This window comes from Phoxinus phoxinus (assembly GCF_949152265.1).
Source record: "Phoxinus phoxinus genome assembly, chromosome: 15".
In the NCBI taxonomy this organism is placed as follows: domain Eukaryota; kingdom Metazoa; phylum Chordata; class Actinopteri; order Cypriniformes; family Leuciscidae; genus Phoxinus; species Phoxinus phoxinus.
The window spans coordinates 15,440,923-15,463,220 of NC_136890.1; the positions used below are offsets into that span (position 1 = coordinate 15,440,923).

At 36.4% G+C, this 22,298-nt stretch overlaps 1 protein-coding gene across 2 annotated transcripts; it reads left to right on the forward strand.

The window, feature by feature from the left end:
• The first annotated feature begins 1,864 nt into the window (after nucleotides 1-1,864).
• On the forward strand, nucleotides 1,865-21,885 carry rassf2a (Ras association domain family member 2a). Of its 2 annotated transcripts, XM_079636484.1 has the most exons (11): nucleotides 1,990-2,205; nucleotides 7,741-7,970; nucleotides 10,100-10,183; nucleotides 12,496-12,571; nucleotides 12,935-13,086; nucleotides 15,165-15,280; nucleotides 15,363-15,505; nucleotides 15,711-15,864; nucleotides 18,961-19,082; nucleotides 19,193-19,290; nucleotides 20,802-21,885. In XM_079636484.1, exons 3-11 carry the CDS (start codon nucleotides 10,131-10,133, stop codon nucleotides 20,869-20,871), a joined length of 984 nt encoding a protein of 327 aa, XP_079492610.1. In that variant the 5' UTR covers nucleotides 1,990-2,205; nucleotides 7,741-7,970; nucleotides 10,100-10,130; the 3' UTR covers nucleotides 20,872-21,885. The 2 variants fall into 2 exon arrangements, with proteins under 2 accessions (XP_079492609.1, XP_079492610.1); XM_079636483.1 differs by lacking the exon at nucleotides 7,741-7,970 and having other exon boundaries at nucleotides 1,865-2,205.
• The last annotated feature ends 413 nt before the right edge of the window (nucleotides 21,886-22,298 follow it).

Sequence of the window (22,298 nt, forward strand, 5' to 3'; positions counted from 1 at the left end):
ACTCCACATTTGTGCAGTTTTTGGAGGATTTATTATATTTTTTTAGATTTACTATATTCATTTAAACAGCTTTTTATGTGAAATTCACTTGAAGACCCACATTTCTAACTTGCATTCATGGGGATAACATTGATAATTTGACATGGTTTAGTCAGTGTAATATTTTTTCCCATCTTTTGGGAAATGCAGTTTTAAAAGTAAAAAAATGATCACTTTAACCAGTAGGTGGCTGCAGAGCTCCACTATTTGCCATTTGACTAACTGAAAGACATCTTGTTACAAGTTTTTCCATTTGGATTCATATCTACATAGTATTAGATCACAATTATACCAATAATAACTACTTTTGTTTAAGTTTAGCATTTTTTTTGTACTGTAAAAAAAGTTTTTCAATAATTTTACATTATGATTAGAATCAAATTAATTGTTTCCATTTTGTCTGACCCCGCTTAGAAAATGGACAAAATTCATCCTCCAAATCAGAAACAACAGAGAACACACATAGAAAGTGACGCGCTTTACATTTGTAGAATTTTATGAAAAACAGATGTTTGAAATAAATGATAAACTCTAAAGACTCTAACTTTTCTCTTTGTAACATCTTGGTCAGGTTTGATTCCAATTATAATGTAATGTTTGACAAAGTAATTATTGTGATTTCATAATATGTAGATATGAATCCAACTGGAAAAACTTGTGAAAAGATGTCTATAATTTAAGATAATTTTTTACTTTTAAAACTGCATTTTCTAAAAGATGGGCAAAAATATTGCACTACACCATGTCAAATTATCCATGTTAACCATGAATGGCAGTTAGAAATGTGGGTCTTTTATAAAGTGTATTTTACATAAAAAGCTGTTTGTTTGTTTTATAAAAAAGAAAACTGCGCAACTGTGGACATTGAATACTGGTAAAAACATTAATAAACGGAGTAAAATTACATTTGTTTAAAAAAACTATTATTTTGTTACAAAAGTACGTTATGAATGAATATAGGAATCACCATTTATCGCATGATATAATATGTTACAGGCCTACAAGAAATGTCTAATGGTGAACATGTCTGGACAAAACCTTAAACACAGAGAAAACAATAAAACACACAATATTTAGAAATGAACGAAATAATTTGTCCTTTTTACTTCGTACTATTTTAAATCTTTTTTTAATCCAATGTCCCAAAACACTTTACATCTTTTTAGGCTTTATTAACCCTTTAACTGTGTTCTGAACAGATGGGGAGAGAAGGGTAGCAGATGACAAGAGATTAAAACGATACCAGTCATTCCCAGCTCAGATTTGCTCATTTTCTGACCTGATGACCCATGATGATCTAATCCTCACTGTCAGCGTCATTAACCCGTTTGTTACCAAATTTTCCACTGCTGAATTAGAAAATATGTTTTACTCCTTAAATAAACCAGTGAAACGAACTGCAGGCATAACAGTAGGCTAATACTGTGAAAAATTATATTTTAACGTGGTCTATTTTAAAATGTAATTAATTACTGTGATGGCAATGCTGATTTTTTATTTATTTATTTTTTGCAGCTATTACTACACTCTTGAGTGTCACATGATTATCCTTCAGATATCGTTCGAAAATGTTTATTTGGTGCTCGGTTATTAATAATGTTCTTATTATCATCCGTGTTATTTTTGCTGTATTGTGGACACGTGACACATTTTTTCAGGATTCTTTGACTAAAAAGTTAGTCAAGTTCACAAATCAGTATAATAGGCTATTTTTGGGTTATTTGTGCCGTTTGCGCATTTAGTCATACGTTACCAAGGATAAAATGAAGCTTATGTTCCTTCTTTTCCTCTTTAGTGGGCTATTGTTTTGGGGATTCCCCTCCTCAGAACGCATATGTTCTCCAGCGCTAAAGGAGCAGCGCGCGAACAAAGGGGCGTCGGAGCGCGCGCTGATTGGCTGGTACGCTATCTGAGGTCTAGAACAGCAGATGGGGGGTATTCCTCCTCCTCCTCTTCCTCAGACGGACGCCCCCTCAAACTGCGATTGTTCGCACAGAAGCTCGGTCCGAGTTGGACTAAGTAAAGCCCTCTATCGGTATATATTGTCTCGGATGCTAGATTCGTACAGATTGAGTGTTGTCTGGAGACAGAAAAACATTGATAAGATTTACACCCCTGAGCGACGGGCATCGTGACATCTGGGCAGCAGAGATCTACAAGAGAGTGGTGGGTGCTCGTGTTCACTGTTTTCGTAGATGTTTGTTACTCACGACGTCCTCAGACTTGGACGCTTTTGTGTACCAGTGAATTGACTGTGTTATCTGCTACTGCCATGTGTTTGCAACTTTGTATCATAATGTGTAATATGATCAGTTGTGTATTGAAATGCATTGAGAATGTCTTACTGGAAATGTAATCTAGTATTCAGGCTTCAGATTACAATAGCATCTGTAGACTCTTGTCAAGAGAATAATATGCCATAGTGTTTAACATTTAGAGTTGTTAAATCTCCCTGAGAGATATGATAGCAATAAAAGTAACTACTCGCCTGGCATTATATCTGGACAGATTACATAACCTGTTTTATCTTGAATGGTTCACCCAAAAAATTACATTTCTGTCACGAAATCTACTCCCCCCCCACTCTTTCTTCCATGGACCACAAATAGAGAAGTTCGTGCTTCTTCTTCTTTTTTCTGTAATGAAAGCACATACGCTACATTTAAAAAAAAATACTTTTAAATTATATTTTTTATTCAGGAAGGGTCAGTTAAATTGACTAAAAGTGACAGTAAAGATATTTACAGTGTGACTAAATACTGATTCCAATAAATGCCTTTTTTTCTGGAAAAAAATATGAGTTTCAACAAAAATATTAAGCACAGCTGTTTTGTGATGAGAAAATGATGAGAAATGTTTCTTGAGCAGCAAATCGGCATATTAGAATGATTTCTGAAGACTAGAGTAATGGCTGCTGAAAATTAAGACTTGTCATCACAAAAGTAAATTACATTATATTCAAATATAGAACATAACTTCTGATTTTGCCTCATGTAATCACAGCTTATTTGACTGTGATTACGATTCTGTCTGAAAATGGCCAGTTACTTCAATTGTCGCCAATGAAAATAGTTCTAAAAGAAGCCAAAGCATCAAGAAATCATTCCAAATCATAAGGTTGCGTCACAAATAATCATCATCTGTCAGTTTGACCGAATGAGCTGTAATATTTCCTTCATTTTCTATTTGCTGACGTCAGAAGAATAATGTAACGCTTGGTATTTTAATGCACATAATATAACAAGATGGAAAGAGCTCTTTTCAGTCGCTGCATTATTTTCCTCCTGATCATGTTTTCCCCCCTTTTATTCCTCTGTAACAGTATAAAAAAGGACAGCATATACCACACACTTGTGATCTGTTCTCCCGATTTAATTTACGATATACAGTATCCCATGAATAATTCACTGGAATGTACTAAGAATCTCTAATTTTTCCTCCCCAAATCCTCTCTTTCCAGGTTTGTTTTCACACGTACATGCTTTAAAATGTAATTGTCTCTATTTTCACCTCTAATCTAATTACTGAAATGTTTCTAAAGCAGGTAAATACAATAGTTATTGTCAGTCAAAATTATGGAAATCACTTTGAAATGTTATCACTCAATGTTCCAGTTAATGAACATTTTTGATTGAGGCAACTTATGTTACATGATAATACAGACATTTATTTCTACAGTGATGTTTAACGTTCGTAATATTGCAAGCTTGTTCATGGTCTGTTGTAACAATTTGTTAATGCTTTTACACTTTTAAATTTCCTTTTAATGTTCGATGGTTGAAGGGTGAATAGAATAATGTCATCTTATCGTGCTCAGTTTTTTGAGAATGCTTATTGCTTGTTGATTGTTTTCCGCTTAACAGAAAGTTACTCCCATAATTCGCGCAAACGGGCGTCATTGGGCGTAGGAAAAAGGCGGGTACAAATAAAAGAAACGTCCCACTGCTGTTGAACTACCGTAAATATCAGCACTACTGGAATGCTGCTCGACCAATCAGATTTGAGGACCGGGAATAATTGTTGTAGAGTCCTTTTAAGTAGTTCATACTGTACAAATTACTCAATTCTTTCAAGTCTTCTTGAAAAGCCATATGAAAACTTGACGTTTGGACATTCTAAAAAACATATTTTGTGTTCCACTGACAAAAAAATGAATACTGGTTTGAAACTACATATAGGTTATGATAGCATATAATTTTCTTTTTTTCTCAGGCAGTGAATGAGACACATTTGAGTTTCAGTTACTTTCCAGGGGGAAAAAATGAGAACTCTTCATCTTGAAATCGTTTTTCTAAACTAAACAACTGCATCTAAAAACCATTTGTTTTGATAAATCTGGAATTTTTTTAAGTGTTCCAAATAAGTTACTCACTAGCCTTTGTGTCTCAGATGCAAGTTGGGAATCCAGGCAGATTTTCCATGCAAAGTATAGCTGTGTTTTGTCTTGTGTGTCATATTTCATAACACTTGAGTGTTTCAGAAACACAAAGCAGCAGCCATCAGTAAACATGCCGACAACTGTGGCAGTGCAATCTGCTGAACATATAAATGAAGGGAAGGAAGAAGAAAGGAAGAAGGAGCAGACGTGTGACTTCCAGCATTGTTGGACGAAGCTCGTTGTTGCTTTGCAAGTGTTTTTCAGGTTGCCGTGGCAATTTAAACAATAGCCGCCGAGCTATGGATGCTGGTTGGGGGAGGTGTGTGTGTGGTGTGTTGTGTGTGCGTGCGTGCGTGTGTGTGTGTGTCTGTGTGGATATAGGCCAGGAAACATCAAGCAGAGATCTTGGCCTGGATCTTAAAGGAAGAGGTTAGTGAGCGGTTGCTTTGGAATTGGACAACAAGGTGGAATAACTTTCAAACCAGCGGGAAGGAAAAAGAGGGATGGAACGGTGTCCGTGGTTGGATTAAAGCCATTGCAAACAATAGCATGAACAGGCATTAAATAATCCGTATAGAATTTATTATATAAATAGCCTAGTAACTTAAGCAAAAACAAGCCATTTGGCAGTGAAGCGACACGGACCACAACTTCCATCCAGTGTGTCCCACTTCCACAATCTTCCCAGCACTTCCCTTTGCCCGCCCAGTCCACTCAAGTGCCAACCCACCAGACAGTCTGTGTTTGGAAAAACATGTAATTATTCATAATTAGGTACTTTTTGTAGATGCTGAGTTGATCTTTAGGAGATCTGGCAGATTGGATAGTCACATGAGTCCACAAGACTGTAAAAATAGTTCTCATGCTCTTTTTCATTCATTTTTCATAATTCCCCTGACAAGTGCATAGTTGCGTAAGCGTGGAAAAGTACATGGCTCTCGAAGCGTGGTGCTTGAGTGGTTCCAGTGAAAAGCGTGAAAAGGGCTTATTGCATTGCAGAGACTGAAGCAGGGTCATCTTGCATTTTCTTTATCTAAATTTGTTTTTGTATAATGGGGTTTGTTTTTCTAACCAACATTTGATCTTTGATAAAAAAAGGATAAAAAGTAGTTAACTGGAGAAGAAAAAGGTAACAGTTCAGATAAGATTGTGAAACGTTTTTATTCTCTCTTGGCTTTCCCTTTTCCTTGTTCTGCATGGTTTGGATTGACATCTTGGCCAGTATTTACTGTACACTACCATTGAAATGTTAGGGTTGGTAAGATTTTTTTTAATGTTTTGTTCACCAAGGCTGAATTTATTTGATAAAAAAAAAACGTGTTAAATATATATCTGTATATATTCCTGTGATGCAAAGCTGAATTTTCAGCATCATTACTCCAGTCTTCAGTGTCACATGATCCTTCAGAAATCATTCTAATATGCTGATTTGCTGCTCAAGAAACAATTCTTATTATTATCAATGTTAAAAACCATTGTGCTGCTTAATATTTTTTTTGTGGAATTTTTTTTTTGAAAATTGTGGATTCTATGATAAATAGAAAGAACAGAGTTTATTTGAAATAGAAATATTTTGTAACATTATACATGTCTTTACTGTCGCTTTCGATCCATTTAATTGCAGAGTAAAAGTATTCATTTCTTTAGATTAAAAAATCTCACTGACCCCAAACTTATAAACAGTATATATTCTATATAAGTATAAAAAAAATGTATATTCATTTTGAGATTTACTAATGTTACGTGGTAACACTTAACAATAAGGTTTATTAGTTAACATTAGTTAATGTATTAACTAACAATGAGCAATACATTTGTTACAGTATTTATTCATCTTTGTTAATGATAGGCTAGTTAATAAATATCCTGCTGTTCATTGTTTGTTTGTGTAAGTTCACAGTGTATTAACTAATGTTAACAAATTACAACCTTTGATTTTAATAATGTAGCCTATTAGTAAATCTTGACATTAACATTAACAAAGATTAATACATGCTGTAGAAGCATTGTTCATTCTTAGTTCATGTTAACTAAGGTAATGTTAACTAGTAAACCTTATTGTAAAGTGTTACCGTTTACAGAAACGTTTAACATTTTAATTAAATGATTAGTGTTTTAAAGGAACACGCCAACTTTTTGGGACTTTAGCTTATTCCCCGTATCCCCCAGAGTTAGATAAGTCCATATACATACCCTTTTCATCTCTGTGCGTGCCGTAACTCTGTCTGACGCACCCACCGCTAGCCTAGCTTAGCACAAAGACTGGAGGTAAACGGCTCCAGCTAGCATACTGCTCCCAATAAGTGACAAAATAACGCCAACATTTTCCTTACATGTTGTGATTTGTATAGTCCCAGCGTGTACAAATAACAAGGTCACATGAGACAAAGCCATCTTCTAACCGTATACATACTGGGAACTATATTCTCAGAAGGCAAAGCACTGCTACGTGGTTAGCGCAACACTCTGAGCGAACTCTGCTCCTCACCACAGGGCTTCTCAGGTGCTGCGAGCAAATCACTCCGCAGAAGTAGCAGTGCTTCGCCTTCTGAGAATATAGTTCCCAGTATGTATACGGTTAGAAGATGGCTGTGTCTCATGTGACCTTGTTATTTGTACATGCTGTGACTATAAAAGTCGACGTGTTCCTTTAAAGTGTTAGATGGCGGGGAAAGGAGCTTGTACAATATCGGTCGAGAGGGCACTGATATATCATGCATCCCTAAATACAGACCCCTTCTAATCAGCACCTGTCATCTGATGCCCATTATCTGTTGCCAATGACTTTTGGACGCGTTTCAGAGACTAATAGCTCTTATACCGATCATCTGTAGTTCTGACAGGACTTTATTTGGGATATGAAATATTCATGTCAGAATAAGCTGCTCTGGGTCGATTGGTATTGAATATTTCATCATCTCCTGATTGAGCGCAGCGAGTGGTGTGTATGAAAGACGTGGGAGGGGCCACGCACACACACACACACACACACTAACAGCCACACATACTTACCGCTGGGTCAGGAGATGGTAGTGTTGATAAGAAAACATGCCCGTACAAAAGAGAGACCCGTTTGCAACTTTGCATGTGGGATGATAATCTTGTGAAAGAATAATCGAGCAGGAGTTTTGTCAAGGATTGAATGAGGCCTTTAACGGTTCCATTTAGGGTCTCACTAGGACAGCTGTGTCTTGTTTGTGTGTATTTGTGTGTGCACCGGACCCTTGAGTTACGTGCTCATGTCTGTGTACTCTAAGTAGTTCTCCTGAAGTGATTCTAAGTGCTCATAAAGTTGATGGGTTTCATATATCTTTTGTTGGTAGGCTATTGATGGTGGTGTGCATAAAGACATTGTGAACTTGAGAGAAACAGACAAAAGGAGATAAAAGGAGGAGGAGGCAGCCAGCGAAACCACAATTGAGGAAGTCTGAAACCCTCGTGTCAGTTTCCGCTGTGCAAATCTGAGAGGAAGAGTTTAGGAGAGTGTCACATGGGTTCAGCACTCCCTTAGCATTTAAAGACCACCAAAAGAGCCGTTTACATCAGAGATAAGGTAATGTGCGCTCAGTTCAGTCTTCTTATGTCTAGTTTAAGGCATGCCATGAAATAGTGAGACAGATAATGGAAAGTCTGTTGATGAATGTCAGGATTTAAATGAATGTCTTGTGGCATTTGAAATGTGCTGTTTTGTTGTATTTCAAGATGAATAAATGCAAAAAGGTTGATTTCAAGTACCGTAACTTATGCTATTTTATCATGTAATACAGAGGACACATGACTGCTTTCTGCAGTGTTTTGCTGTATTTAAAGGAATAGTCCACCCAAAGGTGAAAATTCTGTCATTATTTACTCACCCTCATTTTGTTCCAATCCAATTCTGTATTTGACTGTCTTTGTTATGGAATATAAAACAAGATATTTTAAAGAACATTTGTAATCAAACATTTTTGGATCCCATTGACTTCCATTGTATTTCCTGTCCATATTACGGAAGTCAATTGGAAACTAAATGTTTGATTATCAACATTCTTCAAAATACCGGTATCTTCTTTTATCTTCCACAGAACAACTAAAGTCATTCAGTAGATAATTACAGAATTTTCTTTCTTTTTTGGTGGTGGACTATTCCCTTAACACTGATTCGCTCCTACAAAGTTGTGAAACCGCGTACTATGCAGATAGTCACTGCAATTTCCTCACTTTTAGTTCCTTTAACGTTAGGTTCAGTCTGAAAATGTATCGTTTTATTAAAGTTAGGGATGGTTTTACACTATTCATTTCAGCTTTGTTGGAGTGACAGTTGTATACTGAATGAGACACAATAAAACGACAACAGCTAGGATTGGTTCAGAGCGGTAGTCACTCAGAGATGTTGAGGAGCTCGATCAGCAGGGTAACAGTACCCTGTTGTCCCGCACCTGTCCCGTCTCCGGAAGCGTCAGTAAAGCCTTTCCAGCTGGTGAGGAAGGAAGCCTTGAGTAGAGCAGTTTGTATTGTGCCAGGGGAACCTCCAAACATGAGTTGGTCAGCCATTGAGCCTTATAGAAAAGTCTTTTCATTTCAAATGGACACGTTACATATTTTGCGTTGGAAATATGTAAAGCATTTCTGTGAACTGTTGGGGAACTTCTATGGATGAATTAAAAAAACAATTTCTTTCGGTTATTTCTCTCTTGGCTATTTTTGCTTGTATATCTTGTTTCATTTTAGTCTCTGGTTTCATCTGTAATGAAGCTCAAGGGACAATACTGTATTATTCTATAGCACTGATTGTATTTCAATCAATTGCATTTCTAAATTTGTTTATATATTGATCATCATCATGACTGAGCATCTTTTACCAATTAAAATATTTAAAGTCTGATCAAATTGTGGGGCGGGACACTCTTAATCTAGAGATCATTTGATTGGACAACAATCTTTGTAGTGCAGCATGAGTCATCGGTATGTTTTGTGTTTTCCCAGAAGAAACACATCAAATTTAAATGCCAGATATGAGTAGCCTATATTAAGTTTCAAATTATAGTTTAAAATAACTATTTTCTATTTGCATATAGTTTAAAATGTCAAAGCTGGATTTTCATTCATCAGACTGTCTTCAGTCACATGATCCTTCAGAAATCATTCTGACATGATGATTTGCTGCTCAAGAAATATTTCTGATTATTATCAATGTTGAAAACAGCACTGCTTAATTTTAGTAGAAACAGTGATATATTATATATCAGCATTTTTTTGGATTTTTTTATTTTTTTATAGGTGACCTCAAAGCTAACACACATGGGCTAAAGAACACACAACTTTAGCTTTGTATTCATGGGGTCTTTAAATGTGTTGATGGACTGTTTCAATCCCCTCATTCATTCCAGAATGTGCTCCATGTCTATTCTGGTCACATCCTCATGAATAGTTTACTTTCAGCTGTGACTTGCAGATGTCGGCTTCACATGGGTTTGTGTGATATAGAACAGAGCATGAGTCTCTTGTCTTGAGATATCAGAAATACATGAGCTAGTGAGGAGTGTGAGATATGCATACGTTACTTGTTTTGTTTTAAGGGTCTGTTGTTCTCTTACCCACTTTTTTTCTCTGACCTAGATATCGAAGAGTTAATTCTTTGATGTTAAAACAAGAAACAGAAAGATTGTCTTTCTCCGTTCTCCTCCCTCTCGGTCTCTCTAGAGTTCTTCCATGCAGTCGTGGCTGGGATAAAATGGATGACAGGAATGACGGTGTACGGGTTGGAGAGAACAAATTCATCAGCAAGTGAGTATAAATCTTAACAAACTCTTGATAACGTCTGAACTAATGGCTGCTTTTTTTTGTCCTGTTACGGTTCTGTAATAATGTATTCACTATGTAAGGGATTATGTTCCGTAAGTGTCAATATTATAAATAAACCCAACAAAATACATGGACATGAACATTGATTTGAATTCAAATTATTTCATCTTAATTAATTCATCCTACTACCGTAGATTAAAGTTAAAAATAGTAAATCACATTGTAGAAAAGAATGTGTGTAGTAACCAGATTAGATACAGCAACTACATATATTAATGTATATAAAATAAATATATTATATTAATGTTACATTTTAGTTCTTGTTATCATTATTATTTATAATCCATGTAACTTGAAAGTACAGGAAATTTACATATACAATAATCACACGTATATATATAGATACATGCAAAGACACACACAGACATATATATAAATATAATAATATATACACATATATTTTATGTAAACGAAAACTTTTATGTTAGATGCGATTAGTCGATTTGACAGCACTAATATATATATATATATATATATATATATATATATATATATATATATAATATAATGCAAAAGATAACATTTATTATTAAAAATGTATTTATTAAAAATCACTTAATAAACACACATCGATGAAATACATATATGCATCAGTGGCGATTTCTTTAAGACTGCAAGGGAAGCTTGGCTTCCCCTATAATGTCAACAATTAATGGTCAAATATATGTACTATTTTGTTAACATTTTATTGACTAAAAATGCTTTAGAACACGTTCATCTCGAAGACGAGTTCGTTCAGAATCAGCAGCTGGTCAGCTGACTCGATTTCCTTCTCATTCATTCCCGCAGCGTCACAGTGCATTTTTCTGTTGAAGCCGAGCGTCCATTGACTTCAATGGGGCTGCTTTGAACAGTTTTTTTCAGTGCTGCGAAACTAGACGTTCATTGGATAAATGCTGCGATTATGTCCCGCCCACGGACGCTCAGCGTCTCTGGTGGGAATGGAGGAGTGGGCGGGCCCGGACTCCGAGCGTCTGCGTGGTGATTGGAGGGTCTGTCATCTCCTTTTGATTGACAGAATTTCCGCCAATAGCTGAAGCTATTCGAGCTCAGTGAAAAGTAAACTGAAAAACGCTTTTCTCACGCAGGGAAAAATCGCGAAGCAAAGAGGACACTGACACTGACAGACAACAAAGAGAAGGTTACTTTTGATAAGCAAATTCTCAGCTCTCCGATTCTGTAAATTGTATTACGAAATTCAAACAATAAATATCGCTTTAGCACTTGTAAATGTGACGTGACAGATCACCTCTCACTCTTTACAACTAGTAAATAATAAATAAACACGAATCAGCATGTTGAAAGATCCAGTACAACTTACCAAAATGTATATGCCTCATACTTAATATCGAACAATCAGTGTTTTTCAACGTGGAAAGAGGTCAATAAAAGAGCTGGAAAAAATGTCACAACGTTTAGGTTTAAGGTAACGTTAAGTTACGTTACCTCAGGATCAAGAAAGCCATAACCATTGCACGTTAGTTGGCTTGAAAAATTAGCTACAGAGAGGAGTATTTTGCTAAATATGTGCACTGTATGACATATTTATATTATATTTGTATTATATTTAATTTGAGTTGTTATTTAACCTTTAATAATAATACCAGCTGACAGGGCTCTCTCTGTATGTTTACAGCATTAGATGAGATTTTTTTTCTTGAAAAAAAAATGAATGTAAGTTAGACTAGCTAATATTTATCCAAATGAATCGATATTGAATCAAGATCGGAATCAAATCAAAATAATAAAATTGAATTGAAATGAAATCGTGTGTCAAGCAATAATAAAATCAGTAGCCTACAGTCATTGTACCATGTAAACATTGTAACATGTTTTTACTAAACTTAATAAAATTCTGTTTAAATACCTAATGTTTTGACAATCACGATACACATATTTTGATGGAAGTTTTGGACCAATTTTATGATGTAGGCCGAAAATGAGCTTCCCCTCTTTGAAAGACCAGCAGTCGCCACTGATATGCATGTATATGTTTCAGTAAAATAGTAAATTAATAAATAACTACAACTTTTAAATGGCATTTTTTAATAAAATATTTGCTGGTTTCATTTCTTTATTCAGTTGCCAATCCAGTAAAAAAAAAATTTAATTGGAAAGATTATTAAATGGTTGCACCCAATGAACTTTTAAGACACACCCCCTCTGACACAAGATATAAGTTTAACATTTTAAAGATTAAATGAATTATTAAGCAAGACTTTGTTCTTTCTCAGGAGCAGCATTCTCTCTTATTTAAAGACCTACAATCTCTACTATGAAGGGAAGAACCTGCAGCTACGACACCGAGAGGTAAGAAAGAGTTGTACACTCATCGTGTGGCAGGTGGGGAAGCGTTTGACCCCTTCTGTGCTTTCTCGATTATTCACTATTGTCAGGGGAGTAATAAGCGTCTGTGTCTGGAGGGGATGTGCGCCCGTGTGTGGGGGTGACTGAGGCTTCTTTTGTGTCTGTAAAATGCAGCTTGCCCAGGTGCCAAATTACTGACATGCTGTATTTATCATTTATAAGCCTCATTTATTCTAAAAGTCAAAAGGTGGCTTGTAGGTCACTTAAACCTAATACTCAGGCCCTTTATGTATCGTCACTTCTGTTCATCAGGATAACAAACTCAAGTTCGAGTGTATATGTATGTTGTATGTATTCTGCCGGCAGGAAGAGGAGGAGCTGATCATAGAAGGACTTCTCAATATCTCATGGGGTTTGCGTCGACCAATCAGGCTTCAGATGCAGGATGACCATGAGCGAATCAGACCACCTCCCTCATCTACCTCCTGGCACTCAGGGTGTAACCTAGACAACCAGAGGTCAGATATTTTGACATTAGCTCATTGACTTCCTATACATGCTTTATTGAGAAACTAGTATACATCAGTGAAGAGAGAAAGAATAGTACGCTGCCAAAAATCAGTAATTCTTCTTACCAAGAAGGTTCATCTTTCTTCTCAAGTAAATATATCTGGTTTTGGGATGTTTTTACTGGAAAATAAGACTAATCAAAAGGTAAATAGACATTGACTTTCAAAAGTTTGAGGTTGGTAAGATTTGTTTCTTATGTTGACCAAGGCTAAGTACTGTAAATATATTAATATTGTGATTTTGAAATCACAAATTAAAATAACTTTTTAAAATATACTTAAAAATGTATTTATTTTCCTGTGATCTGAAAGCTGGAATTTTAGCATCATAACTCCAGTCTTCAGTGTCACATGATCCTTCACAAATAATTCTAATATGATTTGCTGCTCAAGATTGATAAATACGAAGATTTTTTTTGTGCACTGCTGAATTTTTCCATCATTAAACATCACTTTAGTTAACAAAATGGTGATTAATCAGTTCTTATGTTGTAACTTATCAACCATAGCATATAAACATCTTCATCATCATAGAAACTAAGCCCAGTTAAACTCAAGTAACCTTGACACACCACAGCAGCTCACACACTGAAAGCCTGCTTTGTTTGTTGCCATAGCAACTCTATCCTTGTGATGACCGTGCTTTTGGCATTCCATCAGCTCAAACGTGTGATATAAATAATGCACACATTTCTAATGTTTTATGGTTTTGATCTATTTTTTTTAGATTAGATCTATTCCTTAACTCCAAAAGAGGGGTTCAAAGGAACTATTTATATCTGAGAGCTCCAACTGAAATATTGTTTCCAGCACCTACTGAGGTGGATAAACAGAATGAAAGACTTTAGGCATCAGTTTGTGCCAGAAACGTCTTGATAATAATGTTATCTTAACAAGCAGTTTCCAGTATGTGCTGTTTTTGTGAAGAAAAAGTGCATACTTTTGAGTGTGTAGCAAAAGAGTAGACAAGCTTTGGGACTTACTATCACGTCATACAATTGCATCTTTAACGGTTGCTCTCTGTCGCATCCTGTCACAGTAAACTGGCCTGTCAATCATCTTGTCCCTGTTAAAATCCTTCACATTTCATTTCCTACCGAATCGGAGAGAAATGCAGTACGTTGATCTGCAGTCGCGGGTCTTTCATACGGAGAACTCTCCCCATATTAATGCATAATGATGTCACTAAAATCATTAAAATCGGTCACGCATATCCGCCATGTCTTGTAGTTTTTTAACACTTTTTACTTGTGTTTGTAGTTCCTCTTCCAAAGCGCAATGGGTTGTGGGCAATACTAGCCTTTAGAGAGTGTGCATGAATCCACACTTCGGAAATCTACTGGAAATAGTAGACCATCCGGGGACTTTTGACATACTCTTTTCAACATGGGACACTCTTTTCAACATGGGACACACTTCACACTTATTCTAATCTCACATTTAGGATGGACAGTATGGACATTGGGACGCAGGGAAAGTTTGTTTCCTTGGTTGTTCATTGTTTATGTCTTACACCTGTCATTCATTTATCTGATTGGTTGGTTTGTCCTATTTAAGCCCTGTGTTTCCTTCAGTTCTTTGTCATTCATGTTGTGTTTAGTTTGGTTGTTCTATTCCCGTTTCTTCGTAAATAAAACCTTAATTCCTTTTTCTTCTCATTATTTCAACCTGACTGTGACAAATATAAGAGAGTTCTTTCAAAAACATTTTAAAAAATCGCGCTGACCCCAAACTTGAACGGTGATGTGATGTCTGTGGTACAATTTTGGTGGAAAATTTAAGAAAATGGCTGCATCTGAAATCACGTCTGAATTACCAGTACTCATTAAAGAGTAGGCAAAAAGTGGCCGGATGAACTACTTCTACTGGTGAGATTCTGAAGTGTGCATATGATGGACACTTTACTATCCCATGAGGCCACGGGAGAGGATTTGTGAATGGCAGTGAAGCGACGTAACGTGATAATGACAACATGGCAAATGTAGTACGTCATGATATAATTGTTCTGTTCCTCTTTACTTGTCCAGTCAGGAGGGTCAGACACAGACTCCTCAATGTCCCCCTCAGATGGAAGTGACTCCCCCAGAGGACCAATCAAGCAACGGCACAACACAACACCATGAAGAAGAAGAAGAAGAAGAGGGTAAAACTTGCTTTTTAAAACAATTGCTTTGAGCAAACCTGTGACTGGTTTTCCCGCCTCATCTCGTGTTTTCTCTTGGCAGAGGAGTGTGACATCTCCGCTCAGCTTCTGAGAACCAAAAGCGATGCCGGTGTACTGAGACGGGGCAGGAGACGGTCTCCTAGTGACCAGCGGCGAATCAGAAGGCACAGATTTTCCATCAATGGTCACTTCTACAACCACAAGGTAACTTGAGATAAAATCTGTGTGTGTGTGTGTGTGTGTGTGTGTGTGTGTGTGTGTGTGTGTGTGTGTGTGTGTGTGTGTGTGTGTGTGTGTGTGTGTGTGTGTGTGTGTGTGTGTGTGTGTGTGTGTGTGTGTGTGTGATCGTTTGAGTATAAGTTAATCAGACATGCGCTCTCTTGTTCTTCTTTCTGTCTCTCTCGTTCAGACGGCCGTGTTCACGCCTGCATACGGTTCTGTTACTAACGTACGGATCAACAGCTGCATGACCACACCACAGGTGCTGCGGGTGTTACTGAACAAGTTTAAGATTGAGAACAGCCCAGATGATTTCGCCCTCTACCTCGTTCATACCAGCGGAGGTCAGCTGCTGTCTTCTTTTATTTTACACTTGACTGTGCAACACTGAATCGCCATCTAGTGGACAGAGAACAACACAACTTAAACTATGCAGTATTTATTCTATAGTGGAGGCTTTAATCACTATTATAATCGCTGATGCTTAGGCTACGTTCAGGCAGTCCTCACATTTTGGGGAAAATAGAGTAGAGGAGTTATAAAACTAAAATGGGATCGTGTTATACGATAAAATATTGTGCACGGTTAATTTTCAGTGCAAAGCAAAGAACTAATTTGAACACTTGAATGTTTTTTGAATGTTTTTTGCTCATATACGATTCGGATCGGTTTTGTTTTTTGTTTTTCAAAACAGTGTGAACAGCACAAACCACATGGAATCTGATCCTTTTCGATTCTGATTTGGGCCACTTCCATATATGGTCCTAAGTCAGATACAGGTCTGATGTTTTGCAATGCTACCTCAGTCCGAACAGTCATATCGAAATTCATGAGATTTTTACGTCACTCTAGATCAACATTCGTCACAATTCTGCTGATGGGAATCACTCTAAAGATTTACATACAGGTAGTTCTGTGGTCACTCTGTGAATATGGAAGACGGCAGAGAAGTTAGTCAGTGTATCCTCATTTAAGTATTACGGTGACAGCTCTATACAATCAAAACTTGGAAAACATGTACCAGAAAAACGTTGCCCTTTCTCCTCAGTCTCAGCATCCTCATTATCGCCTGCACACAAGTTCGCTGGCTTCTGCCGCACATCACCTTATAAATGAACGTGTAAATGTGTTTGCTTCCATATAATTCTTGCTGGAGCTAGGGGTGTGAATCTTCACTGGTCTCACAATTCGATTACGATTATCATGTCAATAATTCGATATCATGATTCATCACGATGCGTTGCAATATATTACTGCACATTGCTACATTTTCGTCAAGGAATACAATCAGTCAGATATGAACTCCCTTTTTATTTGAATCTTCTCCAAGGAAGTTCACTTCCTGAATGCAGTTAAACAAAAGTTAGGTCTAAACACAGCAGACGACAGGAGCATTTAGAACTAATAAACACTAGCATTAAACTGTCAAGTAGTGTACTACTTAAGTTACAAGTCACACACGCCCACACACACTCGTACGCACACGCTCGCATGCACACACACACACACAGGTTACTCGCACGCAGGCTCACCCTCACACGCTGTAAATGAGTGATTCTGTAATTGAAGATACATTTTGCATTTAAAAAATGTAAACAAAAAAACTGTTCACTAACAGAAACTTATTCGCCAAACTTATTAGCCAAAAACTCCACTTGCTAGCATAAATGCTAAGAGTTCATTGCACTAATGAAATCATGGTTAAAATATTTTTAAACAACCCACTGTGTGATCAGTGATACATTCTGTTTTCCTTTGCATATTGTGGTAACAATTTCACAAAATAACTCTTGGCGTAAGAACTGTTTAGATAAAAATATTTTCTCAGAGAGAGCACACATATCTTTCAGTGCTTCAGATCTTATCAGAGGGAAAGTGACATCATTTCCTGTATCTTACATAGTTGTGAGAAATAATTCCAGCAATTTAAAGGCAAAGTACGGTACGGTAACAGAATTGACGCAATATTTATGGACACATTTTTTTATAAGATAACAGTTATTTCTTAACAATTTAATGTTGACTATTCAGGGCTTTTATAAATAAAATAAATGAAATATTACCAAAAGAACAGTAAAATTAAATATTTTGATTACATAATCATACATGATAGAAAAAAATACACTGACTAATTAGTCTAACAAGAAATGATTCTTAGCTATATAAGACACTTTTTACAGAAAATATTATATTGTTATGGCCTGTAACATCTTGTGGTCCACAACAATGAGTAACAAATTATTAAAATGGCTAAAAATATAACCATTTGAAAAGAGCAGAAAAAAAGAATGACTTAAGATACCAAATGTACCTGCAATTATAGAATCAACCAAATGATAAAATACTTGGTTAAATTTGTACTACTTGCTTTAGTGTTTCGCCTCCCTTTGCCATTTTACGCTAGCGTGACAAGCGCGTATGCGACGAATGATGTCAGAGAAATGTCAGTAGGTTATATAACGGCTATAAACTATTATGGTCTATCGATGCAGAATCATCCACGTGCACATCTCAATGCATCGTAGAAACGATTAATTTCAACACTCCTACTGCACACCGACATTGTTATTGTTCTTTTGTGCATGCGGGTCAGTTCATGATCGTGACCTTTTTCAGGCTAGAATCTGATTTTGGACACATTTAAAAAAATAAAAATAAATGTAAACAACAACAACAACAAAATGGATCTGTGCAATGAATCCGAATTGAGCGCTAACTAAGGTTGCACTGTGAACATAGCCTTAGATTTGTGGATCTGAACAAACCCTGATGTTTGGTAAATTTGCCTGGCTGGTGTTAAATTGGGCAAAGAATGACATAGGCTAATATTGGAGGGACCAAAGCCAAATCTAGAAACCAGAGTGTCAAGGCTCTTATGGACCAGTAACCAAAACACCTAAGCAACCACATAGCAACACTCTGGCAACCTCCCACAACACCATGATGAAGAGTTTTGGCAAGAACGAGCACCAGTTACTTTTTCTTCAGAAAACATTAGGGTACAACAGGGCTAAAAGCACACTATGGTAAAAGAGTAAACATCTGCGTTTCACTCTGTATGTAGACATGTGAAAACTGACCCTTGACATGATCACAGGCAGGTTGATTCTGTGCTAATTTGATCTAATGTCGACAAATGTTGATTTATGTAGCAAATGAAAATCGATAACATTACAGAAAATATTTCGAAAAAAAATGGTCTTGTTAATGATTTTCAGTTCTGTTTAATGTAACTAAATAAATAAAAAAGTAATAAATGAAGAATATGTTAAAGTATTGTTGGTGCTAAAGGCACAATAATTGACATGATAATAAATAGCTGGCTGACTATTTAGATAATAATCTAGATCATTTTCCTTAAGGTGTGCTTATAGCCCCATATGTCCTTCAGAAAATGTATAAATCTAGTTGTTTATGTACATATGTGTTCTATGTTTCAGAGCGTGTCCAGTTGAAGCGTACAGACTACCCTTTAGTAGTGAGAATACTTCAGGGACCATGCGAACACGTCTGCAAGATCTTTCTCATGGAGCAGGATCTGGGAGAGGAGATTCCCTATGAAGTGAGTGTGTGTGCATGCGTGTGTGTGTAGAAGGGTTGATAATGAGGTTACTGATACTGAAATATAAATAAATTCACATACCTGACTGCAGTTGCTCTCCACTGCTCTAGGTGGCGCAGTACATCAAATTTGAGATGCCTGTCCTGCAGAGCTTCATTACCAAACTGAAGGAAGAGGAGGACAGGGAGGTGCAGAAGCTGAGAAGCAGGTATACTTTACCTCACACAAGTAGATGCCGGGAGAAAACACGGTTCAGTGTTCCAGAGCACTCAGAACACCACATGCTGGATGCAATGACACAATTACTGTACGTCGGAAATCGCAGGCATATTTTTATTTAAAGTTTGTGATAGAATCGTGTCGTCTTTGCTCACGGTGGCTCGGGTCTGCTGCCAGGTTTTTTTTAAGCTGAATGCCATGTGACTGCTGCTCTTTGAGCCACAGAAAATGATGTCATGAGTCATGACAATGCTAATTGGCTGATTGCACCACAGGAAGACACACAGTCTCAAGCCCTTCACTAGTGACTGTCCTGAGCCGTGACGTCAAAGACAGCAGACAAGGACAAATATCAGTTTCATGCTTTCAGGAGACATCCAAAAATGAATTAACTACTGTAATATAATGAATTAATTTCTTGTGATCGCATGATATTTACTATCATTTTAATTTGCAACGGACTTGTATGTAACTTTCTTAAAATCATCACAAAAAGAGTATTGTATAATTGTTTAATACAGCCTAATACACTACCGTTCGAAAGTTTGGAGGCCAGTATGATTTTTATGTATGTAATTAATAGTTACAGTAAAGACATTTGTAATGTCACAAAAAGATTTCTATTTGAAATACTGTTCTCTTGAACTTTCTATTTATCAATGAATCCTAGAAGAAGAAAAATTATCATGGTTTCCACTAAATTTGAAGCAGCACAACAGTTTTAAACATTGATAATAATAAGGAATGTTTCTTGAGCAGTAAATCAGGATATTATAATGAATTGCAAGAAAAAACACCAGAATTGCGAGTTACAGTATATCTCGCATTTCTTTTTTTCTCAGAATTGTGTGATAAAAACTTGCAATTGTGAGTTATAAAGTCCAAATTGTGAGATAAAAAGTTGGTTACGTTTTTTCTTTTCTGTTTTATTCTGTGGCGGAAACAAACATCCATTGTTTTTACTGTGTGTGTTTTTAATCAAATACACGCAGCCTTGGTGAGCATATGAGACTTCCGTCATAAATATTAAAAAATCTTACCAACGCCAAACTTCTGAATGTGGTGTATATTGTTTTTTATTAGATTTTTGTGGGAACACTTTACAATAAGGTTTCAGTTTAGTTAACTACCTTAGTTAACATGAACTAATAATGAACAATACTTCTACAGCATTTATTAATCTAGTTAATATTAATTTAAACTCACATTATTCAAATCAAAAGTGCTATTTGTCAACATTAACGTTAATGCACTGTGAACTAACATAATAAAAAATACAGCTGTTTATTGTTTGTTCAACTAACATAAATACTTGTAACAAATGTATTGTTCATTGTCAGTTCGTGTTAGTTAATACGTTATCTAATGTTGTTAACAAATGAGACCTTATTGTAAAGTGTTACCATTTTTTAACAAAAAAAAAAAAACTTATCTTTGTGATTGAATAATCCATGCATCAGAGGGTTAAATAACTTTGTGTCTCTCTCTGTTTGTGAACAGATTTAAGTATCTGCGGTGTATCATTGAGAAGCAGCTCCAGTGTTTACCAGAGGCTTCCACCTGTATGTGACTCTCTCAGAGCGTCATGTCAAACGACGGACTTCCAGACACAATGTCATCAGATTGTTAATCTAAACCACTAAATATGCATTGATATTTGCTGACCAGTGAAGATGGATGGTACATCTTGTAATATAAAAATTCTTTGTATATTTTTTTTTCCTTCGCATTACTTGGTGCTGTAGTGAATCCAGGTACAATAATATAGAAGCACATTCCACTAAACCAGGGAATTTATATTAGAATGACAAGCACAAAGTAACTAAGAGAAATGCGTACAACTTTAGTATTATTTGTTTGGTTAAACCCATTATAAAGGGTCATGACTGACTGATCACTCTGCATGGATGCATTGAGAATACATGCGGTCTGAGCCAACTGATCACAGAACTCAAACTGACCAACGTCTCTATTAGAAGGGGGTTCAAATCTTTCTGGACCAGGATGGTAGGTGTATCCCATACTGAAGTAAAAGACTGTGAATTTAAAGGATGACTGAGAACAGAGCGAAGAAGCACAAGGGAATGTAGCGTCTGAACATTTGAATGATGTTTGAGTGAGTTAGTATGACTAGTATGCATGTTTGGGTAACTGATTTTTTACCAAGTACAACATGTTCCTGGATCGACATCAATGAGGTGATTCTACACCACTGTTATTCACCTGTCATTTCCCGCTGAGAAGTTTATGACTGTTTTCAGGCAGGAATGTTGTTCCGGGCTCAACAAAATAAGTTGATCCGGGAACACTTGGCAAAATCATGGTGACTTGGGTTCCTGAGGAGGACAGCCTGGCTGTAGTTGCTAAGAAAAGAGGTTCATGTTTTTCTTTTACGTTTAGACTCTCATTCACACCTGTTGTATGACTTCCCTGTGGGTTGTCATACTTCTGACCTTTCATCTGGCATGTGTTTGTCTGTATTATGATACTGATTGTAAAACTAAGAATATGGTGATAATTATATTTGAATAAAATGTTATCATCAGAAAATTAAAAACCTCCACAAGCAAATGCATCTGTTATTGGAATAAATGTGTGCGTGTGTATTAATTGGTTTGTTTACACCACTAATATCCGTCAATCACAATGAATCCAATACGATTTCCGGTTCTGAAAGTTTACGCTATATAAAAAAATAAAGGTTCCAAATTTTTTTTTTTTTCTCGCAGTGATGCCAGAGAATAACCTTTTTTGGTTTTGTTCCTTTTTGGTTTTCTCTTAGTGGGAAGTACATTAATGTGTACAGTAGGGGAGAGTGGGGTGAGTTGTGCCAGGGGGGAAGTAGTTCCACCCCTTGTTTCTGGAAAACCATAGGAGAAATTGGTCATGTGACCACATAATTTTGAAAAGCAATCAATTTTACTCATCCTCCAAAGAAGAGAGACACATGGCATGAGTGTAAACACATTTTAGCTTAAAAAACTTGTTTTCCTTTCA

Excerpts from the sequence above, each read along its gene's own strand:
- rassf2a (XM_079636483.1), top strand. The coding sequence starts at position 10,131 with ATGGATGACAGGAATGACGGTGTACGGGTTGGAGAGAACAAATTCATC. Across the intron at positions 12,572-12,934 it reads TGCAGCTACGACACCGAGAG|GAAGAGGAGGAGCTGATCAT; the intron begins GTAAGAAAGAGT and ends TTCTGCCGGCAG. Across the intron at positions 13,087-15,164 it reads TGTAACCTAGACAACCAGAG|TCAGGAGGGTCAGACACAGA; the intron begins GTCAGATATTTT and ends TTACTTGTCCAG.